At 44.5% G+C, this 17,841-nt stretch overlaps 1 protein-coding gene across 11 annotated transcripts in view; it reads right to left on the reverse strand.

Moving 5' to 3' along the window:
- The window catches only part of LOC119461475 (mitogen-activated protein kinase kinase kinase 15-like), a 110,421-nt gene that overhangs the window by 42,671 nt on the left and 49,909 nt on the right, over window positions 1-17,841 (reverse strand). For 6 of the 11 annotated variants that reach the window (XM_037722797.2, XM_037722795.2, XM_037722796.2 and 3 more), the window contains 7 exons: window positions 17,524-17,585; window positions 17,349-17,414; window positions 14,556-14,656; window positions 12,808-12,876; window positions 10,201-10,259; window positions 8,344-8,416; window positions 4,179-4,310 (listed from right to left, as the gene is read on the reverse strand). In XM_037722797.2, the coding sequence (XP_037578725.1) occupies window positions 4,179-4,310; window positions 8,344-8,416; window positions 10,201-10,259; window positions 12,808-12,876; window positions 14,556-14,656; window positions 17,349-17,414; window positions 17,524-17,585 (562 nt within the window). The remainder of the gene's footprint in view (window positions 1-4,178; window positions 4,311-8,343; window positions 8,417-10,200; window positions 10,260-12,807; window positions 12,877-14,555; window positions 14,657-17,348; window positions 17,415-17,523; window positions 17,586-17,841) is intronic. The other 5 variants (XM_049673070.1, XM_049673069.1, XM_037722802.2 and 2 more) reach the window with 1 other exon arrangement.

The raw sequence follows: 17,841 nt of genomic DNA on the forward strand, positions 1-17,841 counted from the left end.
CTTGCGCAACAACGCGCTTGCGGCCGCATTGTTGCTCATCAAACTCCAGTAACTTGGCGATTACGGCATCATTTCAAGAAATTCCTGCAGCTGTATGTAAATTGTAGATTGGTAGACAGCTGCCACTATGTAACTAAACTTGGAGCTCAGAGTTGGTTAGGGGCCCCTTAACTATGATGCCACAGAAGTATAACTGTGATGCGATATATAAAACACTGTGGGTGCTCCACTCACATAATTCCACACAGCCATTTTCATAAACCAAACGCTCAGCAAATAAGGGAGGCAGGTGTCAAAAACACCAGCAGATTGTTCGTGCTCGAGTCTTGCACAACGCTAGAATCGCAGTTTATTTCGCATAATACCATGTTTGGGTGCCACACCTGCTTGTCATGCAGAATGAATCAAAAGTATGTGTTGTTTGTGGCGATGCCAGGTAAAGGAATACGGATATACTCAACAGAGGAACAGGTGTGCAGACAGTCAGGACACACACTGTGTTTCACTGTGACAATGAAAGCCCGCACTACTACTCTTCCTTCCACCTATAAATAATTGCTTTTTGGTACCCCACACATTGCCACAGACAACTCGTAGTTGTTTTTGTTTCTGAATGAAACAGGTAAGCAGTGGGCCAAGCATGTTACCTATGCATGAAATTTGAGTTGTAGCAAGGTTAATCAAAAACCCCACCTCCACAGTGACACTGGTGCCAGTAATAGGGATAGAACTGACTAGTACTCCATGATCAAGGCCGCAATATCCAGAGAGACTGCACACTCAAATGTTTGTTTGTCAAGGGGCATCCAAACAGGCTAATTTCACCGGCACGCTCTCGGACACTATCACGTGCAAAATGAAAGCACATTCTATGAGTCATGCACTGCATCAAATGCTGCTGTGGTCTGTCGTTGTCTGAAAGGCAACACTGTCCTAAATTTCTCGCATGACTATACCCTCCATGCTGCTTTGCCTCCCCCACGATTATGCCAATCAAGTTAAACATAGGTTTGTAAATGACAATGAGGCAGACACCAACTTCCAAAATAAAAAGCACTGACAAAAGCTGCATTCGCACGTGCTGAAGCTGGCGAAATTGGTCTATCGCAAAAGCCATATCTTGAAGCGTGTGGGAAAAAAATATCATACATTAGCACAAGAACAAACGATTTCATTTTGAGCAGCTGCCAAAACTTCTAAAAATGACATGCACATTTACCTTTCTATAAGAGCGTAACACTTGAGCCCTGTGCTTTGCTCAATGTCCGCTTTGCAACTTCCATGCCCCAAGCTTCTTATTTACGTACAGCTTAACCAGCACAATAAAAGTAAATCCGGTAGTAGGCAATTTCAGATGGATCACAACACCCTCTTTCAGAAGCAAAGTTATCATCCCCAAATTTACATTACAATGTCAAACAAGAGATGTCTGCTATTGGTGCAAGAGGCAGAGGGGGACACAGTTCAACTAAACAAGAATCTTATATGTATTCCATAATGGCTACACCACAATACAGCTGGGTTATTCATTGAAGCATAGACAGTGTACTGTGGTGAAGGGTAAGTGTAAACAATGCGTCCCTACTTAGTATACTTTGGCCAAAGTGGCAACAGGGACACCAAAGCTGGAACCCGTACTAGTTTGTCGGTTGGGGACTCTCTGAGGCCTCTGTGTGCTCTGGAGGTGCATAAAAACAGCTTTCCACGATATCTGCACACGAAGGCTGCTGTCCGCAACAGTGGGTTGGAGCCTTGGTGGCCCTAACCCACGAGCTGCCCTAGTTTTCGTTTTGATCCCCCCCCCCCCCCCCACTGCCCTTTGAAGGTCCCGAGATCCTGCGTCACTAACACACGAACTGCACTGGTTCTCGTTTTCCCTGGTTCACTGCCCTGGTTCTCAATCCTCCCCACCGCCCCTTGGGTGTCCTGGAGATCCCTCTGCCACCATTGTAATTTCAAGTGTTTTCCTGAGGCCTCCACTTGCCTGTATATTTATTTTCGCGTGATAAATGATCTCACTGCAATACATTATCTGCATTGAGGTGAAGCTTGCTAGCGCAGATCCACCATTAGAGAACACATACGAGACCCTTGCAATGCAACTGCCTCTGCACACAACCAAATCCAATTCATCTCATACACGCAGTGGTGTCGCGCATGTGGCACGCCCCCCCCAGACACTCCATAATCTGGCCCTATTGCAACTCGATTAAATCCAATAACAACTTGCTCAGCTTGCGCAAGACCTCGGCTTAAAACACTACGGTAACAACGAAAGCACACACTTCGCTTCGTCAAGCACAACCTCACTCGAACACCCAGTTTAAAACCTCATGCTATTGCTGCTGGCCCAGCAGAGCGAATATTTCACCTTAGTAGGTTCCAATGGAGGAAGTAAAAGTGAAGTGATGTAATTGCAGATGCATTGTGAAAAAGCGTGGCAGATGTCATTTCACATGTAATTTTAGGCTTAAAGGGACACTAATTGAAAGTATTAAGTCGAGCTAGATCGACAGAGTACAGTGGAATCTTGACGATACGATTCTGCATGATACGTTTTTCGGGATAATATGCTTTTCTCATATATACGATTATTTTCAGATAATACGATTTTCGGATTATAGGTTTTGTTTTCCGGTTCCTGTAAGGATTGTATCAACAAGAATCCCTTGTATTCGTCTAGATGTACATCAAAGTTTTCTGTATGCCAACATATAATTTTTTTGCCTAGGAAATTGCCGTCGAAGGTCCCACTGTTGCTTCTCAATTTAAAATGCCCATGCCAAAGCGGAGGAGTTGATGTAATTTCCACGTGACCACCCTGTATGCCGTTATGTCTTTTGTAGGCTCTTTATTTAACTCTACATACGAAGTGAACTGCTTGATGGGTGTAGGTGTTCAGCTTGCATGCGTCACTCTGTGGCTCTCCTTCGGTTCAGGTTACCAGTTACGGTCACTTGAGCCTCCACTACCGGAACCCGCAGGGTGGTTCCGCCTCGGCCGTTGCCTCAGCCGTTGTCAACAGAAAAAAGCGATGCCATCCACAGTGGTGGGTCGCGGCCGCTCTGTGAACCAGAGGTGTTGACACCACACATAAGAGGTACAAGTCGACAACAGATGGCGCCACTCCGATTTTCTATTTCCATCGTTTTCTCGCTTACAAAAGCTCTGTTTTCATTACGAATAAAGAATTCATTATTACAGAAGCCTAACCTTTCAATCTAGCTCTACTTAATATTTGATTTTAGTGTCCCTTTAAATACTTGGGACAAATAACTCACTGCATAAGCTCAGTGGCTATGGTGTTGTGCTGCTGAGCTCGAAGTCGCGAATGTCATCCTGGCCGCGGTGGTCGCATTACAATGGGGGTGCCAGAACGCTTGTGTACTTAGATTTAGGTGCATGTTAAAGAACCCAGGTGGTCAAAATTAATTCAGAGTCCCCCACTACGATGAACCAGTCTCTAAAACAAAACGTTATGTTAAGCTAGATTGAAAGACTAGGCTTCTGTATTAACTTGTCATTTGTAGCAAGAACAGAGGTTTTGTGAGCGAGAAATTGAGAAAAGAAAAACTGGACTGGAGCCACCTATTTTGGACTGTGGTACCTCTCATGTGACGTCAGCACTAGCTAATTCACAGAGAGCAACAGAGAGAGAGGTCACGTGGGAATTACTATGTCAAAACGCTCATTTTGGAGTGGGCAATTCAAACTGAAGAGCAGCAGCGGCACCTTCCGCAGCAATTTTCTAAGCAACAAAGTCGCATATTGGCACACAAACAATCATGATAGACTTCTAGTCAAATAATTATCAATGTAACTTGGCTTAATATTTTTACTTTACAATCTAACTTGGCTTAATATTTTTTCTTTAGTGTCCTTTTAAGCTATTTGGTGCGGCATTATGAAGAGTGACGCAAGGGACGCCTGCTAAAATTTTTTTTTTCCTTCCCCCAATGCAGGTTCTCTTGGCGACTCAAAAGTGAGGAAGTGCCGACTCAGGAAAGCAGTGGCCACCAGCCCCCAGTGCCAAAGTCCCCTCGAGCAACAGCGACAAAGACAGCAGCAACAAGAAAGCACCACTACAACCTAGAACACCAAAACAGCCTCCGCTGCGGCCATGCTCCCTGCCGACACCACATCCATCATGCACTGGACACAGCACGCCGCCGCTTTACCTCTGGGACAGGTCAAATCGCTCGGGTCGGGGAATCCTCGGGAGCACCCTCTTTGCCTGGCCTAAGGTGGTCGGGCTAGCCTCGCAGGAACTGTAGCCTTTGTCCGAGTTTAACTCGAGCAGTTCCTCATCTCTAAAAAGGCGGCAAGAGACGGAGGACCCCAGCCCGGCCCAGAGGCTTTTCTTGTTTGTTTGTTCAGTGGTGCACTACTCAAACACTGTTTCACGTCAATGAACGTACTGCCTAATCAGCAACAAGATTTTCAAAGAAAGTGAGCGGAGCTACTCATTGACAAGATACGCAGGCACTCTTCCCAAATAAGCGCTGGGCTGCGCTGCTGACATCTAAGACTAAACTGCTCCTGCCAGTCAGTCAATTGAGTTGAAAGGTTTTCCAGAAATGCCAAATAGGATTGCCCAGAAACATCTAGCATTATTTCTTTCTTTTTGACATATCAAGACTGAGGAAGTCTAAAATACTACAAGCCTCGCCTTTAAACATTCTGGGCCGTTGTGGGTAGAAACACTGGCTGGACGTTAAACCATAAACGTGACACAAAAGGCTAGTGTAAGCAAATGCTTGCACGAGTGCTGCTTCAGAGACTAAAGCCTTGCTGCACTTCAAACTTGTGCAGCAGGTATTTAAAAGGAAAACAGCAGGTTCTAGTGCTAGCCTAAGATGACTGGAAAGCGCAGCATTGCGTTCATGAATAAACAAGAAACTCTAGACCAGCTCAGAATGACAGAATATGTCCTTTGAAAATTACATCTAAATTTCTTTGGTGGAAGAAGGTCATCGGCAATAAAAATTAAAGCCACACTTTGCCTATTCAATTTTACATTAAATTGTGGCAACATGGTATCATGGTAGGTGTTAACATGGTATCACCGATTTCACAATATTTCTGTTTAATCAGTCTACAGCTACGCTGAAATCTTCCCAAAACTTTGCACAGTTGATGCTTCATCTATTTTGAATGTTATAGTATGATGTTCTTTAACAAAGAAATAATTAAGAAGAATCCAAATAGTTGCTGTCGAAATTCCCGTCACAGCAGAGCTGGTAGGCAAATTTAAAGGTGTCAACACTACCAATATTTTCTCTTTGTGTCATTTCTAACTTTACCACTGTCAGCCGGTGGTAGCACTCACCTATTTGTTATTCTGGAAACGTAATCTACCAATCCAGGTTAACTTAATGTTCTTATCATCTGCTTAGTGTTCTTTTAATTAAGCAAGATGGCATCCTTTTCGCCTGAGCAGCATTTCGTGCTTAAAGCGTATGGTTCCTAATTCAGGAGAAACACCTAAATGTGCAGTCAGCAGCCGACCAGCATGAACAGACAGCATCGAGCTGTTGACGCAGCCAGATCTTAAAGCTAGAATGCTTTGTGTGAACATGTGCCCATTAAGTTATTATTATTATCAAAAGAACCTTTCTATGTTGAACATGCACACTATTTTAATGGCTGGTCATATTAACAACACCTGTTAGATCCTCAAACCTGCATTTTCAAGCTATTCCACGGATGTCGGTGTAGCACTAAAGACCAGAGTTCTGCAGTCACTAATCCCCAACCCCGTTATTCCGTTTAGGCTTAACAACAGTCAAGAGCTTGACAGAAAGCCCATAAGGCCAACAGACAATGAAACCAAGGAAAGCGTAAACGGGCTGAACTTCTTTTGCTTAATTAATATGTTCAGTAATCAGTAAATGTAGAGTAGGCACATTTACATTTGTCCATATAATCATAATGAGGGGCACATTATTAAATTAATTAATTTTATTCTGGAGTTTTACGTGCCAAAACCACAATATGAGTATGAGGCACACCATAGTGGGATAATTTTCCACCACCTGGGGTTCTTTAATGCGATCTAAATCTAAGTAAATGAGCATTTTTGTATTTTGCCCCCATCGAAATGTGGCTGCCGTGGTTGGGATAATGAGGTGAAAGTGAAAGAAGAAAAAAACCTGCCACCAGAGGGAGCCAGAGGGAGCCCAGCCTCCACATGACACATGCAAGACTCTACTCATTTACGTAGCTGAGGTGGCAGTAGTTGTCCCTCCATCTACTTTCTTAGGAAATTATGCACTAATTAAATGTAAGAAAGTCAGGGCTGTTCTGTTTCTGCTTTCACCACTTCACATGATGTCAGCCTGTGTGCTTACTTTGGGGCCAGAACTATAGTACTTAGAGATCAGACACACGGTGGTGTAAGGTTGCAGACTTGAGTTATTACCTGTAAAAGGTGTTCATACCTTCCTATTAGTGTTTTTGATCCATGACAGTACAAGTACTATGTGTGGGCTAGCCTTGAAACTGTTAGCCAGTGTTGCGCGTGGACACGGCTGACATGGTGGAACCTCTATTAAACTGCGAGCATTACATGGAACCGAATGCACCGCGAGGGTTTAGCTCCTACTAGCACCGAGTTATTCCCTATTTACAGTTTCATTTTCGCTTATTAAGAGTCTGAGGATAAATGCAACATTAGCCTACCCTGCGATTACTAGACACTTCAACTAAACAAAAGTCGATTTTCCCCAAGCTTCCCTAAGTACCAGTGTCTGTTGGCTTTATGTGGCAGTTACCCGACTAAACACTACATTCTTAAACTCTGACAAGATTACAATGTAACCTAGTTAGTACGTACCTGCATAGGGACAAGGCCAACCAATGCCCACGTACTGCTTCTCTAAAATACCCACGTATGCTCTAAAAAATCTTTCCACTGTTTGGGGCTTATCTTGTCCCAAAACAATATTGTCACCCATCTTGTGCACCTTTCCATTCATTATTGCCGCACACACGATACAGTAGAACCTCATTCAGACATTGTGGAAAAAATAATATGCAAGAAAAAAAGAAAGTTATAACTGGGAAAATGTACGATCTGAAGTTGCTCAAAAATTTGACAGACTCAACTGTTGTTGACATCTACATAGTGCGAATCGTTGCAACACAAACAGCTGGTGGGGCTTCAGCAAGCATATATTTGCGCTCCTAGAATTCTGGAATTCTGCCCGAGTCAGCAGCTTCTTTCAGGGAATTTTGGCGGCAAGTTTTGATATGCCTGCGTTTGGGTTATTGCCTATTAAAAGCATGCAGTAGGCTTCCAACGGCACTATGCCCGACGTTCTGTGAAACAGATAGTTGAAGATGCATGTGGCAATAGGGTTGTCAGCGATGGCTCTCAGTGCGGCATGCGACGACCCACGAGGAGATTTGCTAGAACCGGAATAGGAAACTGAGTGTGTGCTGGCATTTTCACGCAAGACAGGCATGCGAGTATTGCAGGGAAGCTGCTGCAGCAGGCAGCTACTCTTCGCAATCACACGCGCCTTGCGCCTTTTCTTACTTGCATGGCATTTAGCTGCCAGAAAACGTATCATACAATCTCAGCTTGGCAATGTACTGAACATTGTTGCCGAAATATCACGTTTTCTGGGGATGCCTGAAACAGTAAAGAAGAAATGTAACTGTATTGAGTAATTTTTTCTTGTGTTCTCGATTGCGAATGTTGGCGCCAGAAAATCATACGTAATGTGATCGTATCAACAACGTTCTACTGTACTTCAAGGTCACAAATGGCGAGCGCATTATCAACATGACATAGTATTCTTGCCAAAAAAGTAGCTAGTGCATAGTTTTCAAGAAAGGAAACGCAATACTACATATAACGATTATTGGCTGGGGACAAGATATTCCTCAAAGGGTGCAAACATTTTTTAGAGTGTAGCAAAACTGTCTGTAATGCTCGACACAAAACTCTATGATGCCACAAACTATCACGAAAAACACCAAGAACTACAGAAGATACACACATCACATGAACAATAGTTTTGCTTTTGCAAAACAACCATGCTACTGGCTCCAACTACTTACTCCTCTTCGTCGCAAATGGATCACAACTCAAAAACAAGCCAGCACAGCCCAAGCCTCGTTCCAGAGCACTTTTTGTCCAACAGCAACCGCAGCAAATAAAAAAAAAAAAGCCACAAGCAAATGCACAAGCCAGCATAAAAAGCACTTAGCCCAAATCATAAGCGTCACATGGAAAACAAGGTGTTGTTGCAAACCTGGGCGTAACTAAATACAAAGGCAAGGCAAGTACGTGTGCAGTAACAATAATGTTTGAAACACAAGTGAAGAGACACTGACCCATCCTCCCCAGTGCTGGCAAACCGAGACATCCGTTCCGGCTTGTCCATCTTGTGCACTCGATCGGCCGGAACTGCAGTACAACACACAGGTCCCGCATCTACCATTTCGGACGACACATAACAGTTCACACAAGATGATAGAAGGCCAACTATAACAAAATTTTTATTTGGAAAACATTCGTTACACAGTCGAACCTCATTATAAGAAGGCTTACGAAAATACCTTCGTTAAATCCAACATTTGCTGCATGCACTGCCGCTTTGCCTTGAGGTGTGACTTCACATCAGCGCCGTGCGCGCTGCCGTGAAGCCACACCTCAAGATGCAATTTACTATATGATCCGCACCCTGACTTCAAAGAAATTTTCCAATTTTTGGTGCAGCACATACAAGTACGGCACATACATACGGCACATACAGCCCACGAATACACGCAGAATAGCCGTGCGACTGGTCGCTCGAGGCACTTTGCGTGTATTCGCGGGCTTCTTTGACGCTCGGAAAAACACTTTTATGTTGCACGTACTGAGCAACAGAGAGCTGTATCGGCAGTTTTTCAGGCTGCTCTACAGTTTTCTTATTGACACTTTGATAATTAGGACAGTACTTCTCGAGTTACATAATTAATTACAATTAGCTAATTAAATCTCAGTAATGAAAAAATTACTGACGGCTACTCCACTGCACTGGAAACAATACGCACTAGGTTTGCTTCGCATACTGCCGTTCCTCTTATTTTTTAAATCGTGCTGCGTGATAGCTGGGACACCCTGTACATATCACTGAAGTGATCTCTGCAAAGCTGCATGGTTGGTGGCTATATAACTTCTTACTAACAGCCTTGAAACAGCACTTTAGCAAACGACGTCTGCTCCTGATGGTCAGTATATATTAAGCACATCCCGGAACATAGCCTCTGAGATTTTCAGTGCACTGTGGGCATCACCAAGATTCACCAAGACTTCAAGATTCTCAAGCTTTTCCAAACTAAAAAAATTATTTCTCTGCTATATGATAAACATGATGGCTGTTGATGTGTTTTAATAAGCTGACATAGTTGCAAGTGACGCTTATGCACCCTTGAAAGTGCGTTTTTACTACTGCATAATGTCTGTCAATAAATCGGTCTAAAATTTTCAATCAAGTCCCTGCATTTGCTAGAAAACTCCGGCAACACTGAGGCCGCTGGCTGCAATGTTAGTTTAATGACAGAGAACCCTCGCTTGTTGACGCTAAGGTTATCTAACTTTGAAAGTAGTTTCTTGCTACTGCTGCTTATGAAATGCATTAATTTTTTTAAAGCGTGCTGTGAGGGAAACAAGCTTATGATCAGTCTGGAATTAGTTTCTAAACGCACACAAGTTTCACGTGTGTAAGTGCAAAGGTAACAGTAAAGCAGTTTGTAATGACGACACAGTCAAATTACGCTACTTCAACGCTGAATAGGCTTGCTTGTAATTGGTCCATATCATACGATGAATTGAATAAAAAAAGAGGCCAAATTTCATTAAAACATTTCATAATTGTTATTTCCTTGAAATAACCCATAAATGGTCGGCTGCAATTCTTGCTGAATTGAAATGCTTGCAATGGAATCAAATAAGGTGCATATATAGAAAGTTAAATTTTAGCATTGGTAAATTGCAAGAACACCTATTTTGCAGCAGTGAGCGCAGATTATGCTGCGCTCGAATATATCCATCACGACTGTATCCTAAAGAGTATCTAGCGCACTATCACAAGTGTGCATTTATCAGAGAGTGGAGGCATTCGGTGGATCAGGAACAGTTCGTGTTATGTCAATGGTCTGTGGCCTCCAGCTAGTCCAACACAGAGCAAGACAAAGGGATGTCACCTGATATGCTTCGGCTGAAGTCAGGTGCGGCAGGCCGCGCTTTCTTTTTCCTCCCGCCACTGAAAGAAAAACCCGTCGAGTGTGTAGCAGGAGACAGACCGGTACACATCCCTTTGCTAGCTTTACTAGAACGGAAAGCTCCATTAACAGTGCTGACAACACGGAGGCTAGTTGGTACGGATGCATTGATGCAAACTGCGCGACAAGACCGCCCAAGGAAAGACTGCGACAGATGAGCGCTGTTTTACTCACAACTGAGTTTACTGAAACTGTGCTCATCTGTCAACTTCTTTCCTTGTGTCCGGTCTTGTAGTGCAGTTTGAACAGAAAAATGCTCCATGCGGTCGCCGTTACTCCTTGCTTCCACAATTACCATCCCTGTCAGCCTATTTATTTACTTACGCTAAATGCCTACAAGCATTACAGAGAGGAGTGGGGGGGGGGGGAGGAAATAAATAAAAATAAAATCACAAGTGATTACAGCAGAGAGCAAAGCACAATACTAGTATGTGTTATCAAAGGCTGTCCTGAAAGTGGTGGCGACAGTGACCAAAGTGACAGAGATAGGCAGACAGTTTCATTCAGTGCTAGTTTTCGGGATAAAAGAATCAGCATATAAGTTGGTGCAGCTGCAAGGAAATGCCAACTTCGAACATGTGGTCACTGCGGGCTGAAATATATGATGGTGGGCAGAAGAGAGTGTCTTGTCCCAGAGAGTTGTATTAAGGTGGTATATATTGTGAAACAAAGACAGACATGATATCTTTTGATGTAGTCGAGGCTTTCTTTTTTTTTTTCACTTTTCATTTGGCTTACGCTAGAAGTATGGAAATAGCCAAGAGTAATTGAAGTAAATGACACAACTTCGTAGAGCTTCAATACCGTTTATTAATGAAAAGATTCCCCTTTATGAATGGTGGCTTCTACCAGTAATCTCCAGTTACACCTGTAATGCATAAGCTGACCACATCCTACGCCTGCAAATTTTCTAACCACGTCCCTCCAGCTAATCCTACACCACTCTCATGTGTTCATGCCTTTTCTTATCACCGATTCTGATACAGAAACTATGTGATAATGGCATTCAGCTGTAGAGAATGAGGTCCCAGGCTGCGGCAGGTCCCCAGGGTTTCGATTCCCTGCCGCAGCAGCAGCTGCATTTTGACGGCGGGCGAAATGCAAGCACGCTTGTGTCCTCAGATTTAGGTACACATTAAAGAAACATAGGTTCAACTTCAACTTTATTATTTTTTTTAGTAAACACTAGAAACAGTTGTCAAAATTAATCCTGAGCCCTCTCCACTGCAGTGTCTCTCATAACCCACTGTTCAATTTTGGGACATTGGACCTCCCAATCTAATTAATTTTTTTTTTAACACGAAAGTGTTTTATGCCGGGGTCCACCAAGACTTCACTGACGTATTTCCGTCACGGAAATACGTCATGGAAATACGTCATAGAACATAATACAAAGAAAGAAACCAGAAGAAAAAGTTCCACAAACATGCAAAATTTGGGAATCGAACCCACGACCTCTCGGTCCGCGACGATAGATCGCCGAGCGTTTAACCCATTGCGCCACAAACGCATTTGCAGAGAGCTACACAGACGCGCCTTATATATCTAACACTCCTCCGTGTACCCGCGCTCTTGTTCGGGGCGGTGCCGCCGCCTACGAGCAGAAAAGAGAAGTACTGCATTATGACACTAACGCGCACCGACAGTGAACGCTTCGGTGGTCTCACCACTACGACGCCTCGATGCCAGCATTCGAAGGGACGCTGGCATCAAGAAGCACTACCAACGCCACCTAGGTGGCGTTCACCGTACTCAGCACAGCGGAGCGTGGCCTCCGCAATTAGCTCTGAAAATGTTTCTGAAGTTGATCGCGGAGGCTGCAATTACGACGCGCTGTACGCGCTGATTTGACTCGGTGACGATTCAGTTACGTGCTTTGTCTTGCGCGTTGTATTAGTGTGTCAGTTACGTGCTTCGTCTTTCGCGTTGTGCTAGCGTGTGCAGCGTAGTGCAGCTTCCATATGCACGACGGTTGCTCATGGTCATCGACGTTGGTAGTCGTGATGGAGGAGACGTGCCACCAGGCGTCAGCGTGGGTGCATCAACGCCTAAGGGCGCTTTAGCCACAAAACACCAATAGACATTATATATCAATGTGCAATAAACATTACACTACTTCTGTGAAGACACGTTTCACTTTCGTGTTCTATACCGATTCCTATATAAGAGGGATCAACCACATTTTTAAGTTATTCCAACAGACCACCGGTTACGTGCTTTATGCATTACATGGCCTATCAAACACCACTTCTTCCAAATCTCAACCAGAATACCAGATGCCCACCTTTGCTCTCAATCCTACAAATATCTTTTAGTACTGGTATGAGTATTACGCAAATCCAAAGAGTAATCTGGAACTGGTATGTTTTAAGCAAAGTTTTATGAGAGCTTACTTCAGCATAAAAAAGCTAAAGTTACGTTGAAACTTAAAAAAAAAAGTTTGCAACCAAGCATCAATTCATGTGAACACAAGCCCAACTAATCCAGACAAGGCAAGAATGGCAACAGGAGACACCAAGAATGACTCACTCTGTTATGAAAGGGTCTTCCAAAAGTTCAGCAGCAGTGGCTCGCTTGGCGGGATCAGGTTCAAAGCACCTATGCAGCAGAGATGCAGAAGGCATTCATGGGTATTATCCTCCATCATTTAAGGTTAGTTTTAAAGTTCGTGCTTTCCATACTGTGCTCCCCTATAAGCCATCAATTATGTTAAAGATCATGTCAATAAAAGAGATTCTGATTTTAATGAGCAGCTGGAGATGTCAGCCTGGTTGATGGCTGACATGTTACGCAGGTATCGAGAAATGATACTACAAATGATATGTGATCATAAATACACACAATTGCTTATACATCCACACCCAATTTAAGTAAAACTAGAAGTTTCATAGAGGCGTGCAGGGTGCAGATTGTGCTTCTTGACAGGCCTAGAATGTCCCACAGCTCCAGGCTACCTCCCTGTGTGACATCAACAACTTCAGGCTTACGCATCTTACTGCAAGTCCTCGAAACATTTCACACAGAACACATCCGTGAACCTCTTCCCTGAAGTTTGCACTTAGGGTAGCTTGTGTAGGTTGCATTGAGCTTGATGCGCTTAACGCATGATTAGTCTTGTGTATCGAGGCCATGTATCAAGCGGAAGTCTAAATTTTATAAAGGGATTTCTACTGAAGGCTCATATCACACCAGAGAGACTGCTGCAAATGCCAGATAACAGACACCACATTTGCTAAATATTTTCTGAAAAGTGATAGCCCCGTCTTTTTTTTTGTTTCGTTTTTGTCTAAAGTGTGAGAGCTGACGACGCAAGATACGGTTTCATGCCGTGTCGATGGTATCTTCACATCGGCGGTGTGAAGCGAAGCCAGCTATCATGAAAAGCGCCAGCAGGGAGCGAATGCTTCATCTGCCCTCTCACTGCAACGTGTCTCTGAAACTCAAAATTACGCAACCTCCTATACTAAACGCACAGGACAATAGCGCACATGATGCCACGCTGTCTCGGCATGGCCTCTCTGTGCACATGCAGCGCAGGCTGCGTATGTGCTCAGCTCAGCTGCGATCACAGCTATGCACAGCCACCGCCACACTAGAAAAGGAGACGCACACCAACCTGGCCCCAACTTCCGGCCTCTGAACACTTGAGTGCACTACCGCGAGCTCACTACCCTTTCACCTTGCTTGCGCAGAAAGGCAGCACTCTAGCCACCATCATTCTCGGCTCAACCTTGCACGCTTTCCCTCGCACTCAAAGCATACAGCGCGCGTGGCACAATTGGATCTTATCACGCTTGAGCTTTATACGGGACGTGACGCTGCTTCGCTGCGGCGGATGCTCTTTGTCGCGCAGCGCGCGATTTGAGAGGTGCGGACGCTAGCAGCTGCATGTAATTCAGCCATTTGACCATCTGCATCCGCGGAAGTTTCCATTTATTGTCTCGGTATTTCTTCGCAGCAGCAAAGAAATTTCGTTATACTGAAATTTTGCATAAGCGCTCTGTTATATTAAGGTTCTAAGTACACGGTGTTCTCCAGATAAGAAGTTATAAAAAGTTAATTACTTCATTATACAGAGCATTTCATTATATTGAAGTTGATTATATCAAGGTTTAACTGTGCCAAATTTGACCACTTCAGATGCTCTAAGAGATGCAATTTACATTACTATTGTGATATCTGTTTTTGGGCTCAAGCTAAAGCTCCCGCTTAATCCAAGGCATTGTGTAAATGTGGGCATTAATGTCTCTCACATCATAACTCTTTCATGATCTCACCTCTTTATGAACTTCTGGGCTTTCTCTGACAAGGACGCCGGGATCTCAGGGTGAATCTTGAAACAGCCCACTTTAAACATGGCTGCCTGTGGCGTGCCAAGCTGAAACAAGAACAAAGGAGTTTTGCAAAATTGCAGTTTTTTGCAGCACGGTGTGGGCTTACACTCTCGAGCTTTCTCAAGGAGCTTGCCCCTGGTAAGCTCATTACAAGAAGCATGAAGAAAATAATTTCTGGAGAAGTGGGGAATGATGTGTGAACTGTCTGTGCTGCCTTGTTTCTGGGAATTTAAGTGCACCTTTCTCAATATTCGTACTTAATTTCAGCTGTTAATAACTTGCCAGACTTCTAACTATTCTCATTTTCAAAGTTTATCTTCTCTAGTCAACCCACAGTTGCTTCTTACTACAAGGCACGGGGGCTTCTGTGATCTTCATCATCAACTACAAGTTATATTTGTTTCTTTCAGCCTCTTTCTTATCTCCATTCATTAAGAAAGTATGAACCCCATTTGAACGAAAAGCCGATCGAACACTCCCAGGACTAATCTTGCACACGTACACAAATACCCAAGAATGTGGATGGGAGGGTGGCTGCCACGGTTGCTTAATTGGTAAAGCACGGCATGCATAATGCAGAAGACGTGGGTTTGGCTCCCATCTGAGGCAAGTTCTTCTTTTCATCCACTTTTATTTCCGTTTGCCTTATTTAAACATCTCAATTAAATATAACAATACATAACCCCGATGCTGTCTCCGGCTTTATTATTCGTTTCTTTGTATGGTTGTGACAAACAAAAAATCAAGCCCCTCAGATCTCCTATTTCTACTCGCTCGAAACGATTCAGCTGTATCCCAATAAATGCTTTTACGTGAACTGTGTCAAAATAACTTATTTAAAAACACTTTTGCAGACATTTTTAAGGCACTGTCAGTGTCCGAAAAACGAATCGGCGACTGTAGTTGTCATCCTTTGATGCCTTATAGTCTAGCTAGGCCTACAAGTCCAGGTACCTTGGTTACATAGTACCTTATGTTGGTTCAAAAGGCTCACACTAATGGGACTCAAGGTTTTGGTATTCGCAGCCGGTCACTTTTGGGTATACAATCCCCTACGCAAGGTTTCTTATGACTAGCATTGGAAGCATCGCTGTCTACAGGCAACAGTGTTCCTGGTACTGTGCGAAGACAGCATGCTTGGCGCTGTACCAGGAATGCTGTGTCGGTAGGACCCAATGACTATGCTAGACTGCGCTAGTCATGCGAAATCTTATTAACATTATTGTATCTTTAAAAGTGATTGCCTAAGAATGCTACCCTTTTACTGTGCTCAAAGTTCCCACAACAGAAAATGAGAACTATGATGCTCTGCTACCTGTCACAGAAGCTTTTCTTGCAGTCCATTACTATCAAAATGCAGCAGCTATTGCCAGTAATATAAGCTCGTACCTTATGAAGCTCAGTAAAAGAACATCAAAGTTGCTCTGCAACTGCAACACATCACAGTTTCACTGTTCATACCACTCTGACATCTGACAGATACCGTAAAATTCCGATCAAGCGCCCCCACCCGTGCAAGAGCCCCCCCCTAACTTCACTGCTAATTTCAAATTTCCGCGCCGTTCCGGGAAAGCGCCCCCCCCCCCCCCCCCCCCCACCAACACTGGCCTGCCACATCCAGTCCACGAAAATGATGGCAAATTCGGCAAATCGCACCGGTGCGCATCGGGCGCCCGGATGAGCCATTTCATCGAATCATGGTCGTACCCGGGCGCCCCAGTGGGCACGCGAGTGCATCGGGGCGAACTGCGGCTGGCGGTCGGTAGTTCACGGACCGCCGGCCGACGGCGAGATCTGTCTCTCGCACGGCACAAAGGAGTTCCCTGCGGCACAGTGACGTGACCACTCGGTGACTGAGGAGTGGTCGCGGCTACGCTCTGGCATCGCCGGCAGCTTCACCGCTGCTAATCACTCGCCACCGATATCGTCGCTAGGCCTTTTTCAGTTCACTTCGAACCTGTAGCCGATGGCGCTTCAGAACGAACCGCCGACGCTCCCAAGCAGCAATGTTTTGTTACCGTCGTTGCCGCTTTACCCTCTCCTCACAATAATTTCACACGATGAAGAAAACATGCTGATATTTGCGGCGCCACCAGCTGCGATGCGAGCATGGCCGAGCCGCGGTTCGCTGTCCGCCGTCGGTAGCCATGCACTGCAGCTGAGTTTCACTTGTATCGGAACTCTCATTAGTGCTAAACGTTTCACCGTGGACATGGTTTTTAATAAAGTGAACATTACGCGTCAATTTACTCTCGCGGACATAATTTTGCCTGGAATAGACGCTGCATAACCAATGTTCGCGTCGCCGGTCGCGGCGACGCGCCGGTGCAGCGTCGATGCGCTTTCTGTAGTTCTTTTGGTGGTTTTGAGTAACGGTGGTGTTGAGAGTGATAAACACCACTAACAAATCTTTGGCTTAATAAAGTTCATGTTCAATAAAATTTTAATGCTATTCCAACAGCGCTTTTTTTTTTTTTGCGGGAAAATTTTGTCGTGGCCATCTTGAATTTTGGTGCCGTTCCGGGATAGCGCCCCCCCTAACTTTGCCGGTAATTTCGACTTGCTCGAGGGGGGGCGCTTGCTCGGAATTTTACGGTAGGCAAACTTGAAACTTGAGCACCCAAAGAAAGGCTCAAATTGAAGGAACCTTCAGCAAAGGCTTGAAATAGTGCTCACTAATAGGTCCACTAAGTTCCCCATTCCCGTTCAAGCAGGCAAGGTGCATCGGCAACAGACCTCAATGAAGGGCGTCTTGCCAGTGGCCATCTCCACGACCGTGCAGCCCAGAGACCAGATGTCAGCCTGCACAGAGTGTGGACAGCCAGAACATCAGCAAAACGATGTGTGATCCCAAAAAGAGACAGCAACTTTCGTGCTAAGTTGCAAGTTCTGTACGTTACAACACACTCACCGGTGCCCCGTAACCCCTCTGGCCATTGTCGATCACTTCAGGTGCCATGTACTGGAAGGTCCCTGAGCAAGAGAGAATGACACCAATGGTTATAAGAAATTACTAAATGCACATGCATCATTCCTGCTACACTTACTATGAAACAAACACTTGTACAGCATGCACATCTATTGTCTGACTGACTTCTTAATTACAAAGTCCCCAAGCTGGAGATGGGCTCTGAAGAATGCCACTGCAAAAGGCTATAGAATAATTTGGCAACTTGTAATGCACAGACACACACCAACATCTTGGCACTGAGGATTTTCTAGCATTTCA

Source organism: Dermacentor silvarum, chromosome 8 (genome assembly GCF_013339745.2).
Source record: "Dermacentor silvarum isolate Dsil-2018 chromosome 8, BIME_Dsil_1.4, whole genome shotgun sequence".
NCBI lineage: Eukaryota > Metazoa > Arthropoda > Arachnida > Ixodida > Ixodidae > Dermacentor > Dermacentor silvarum.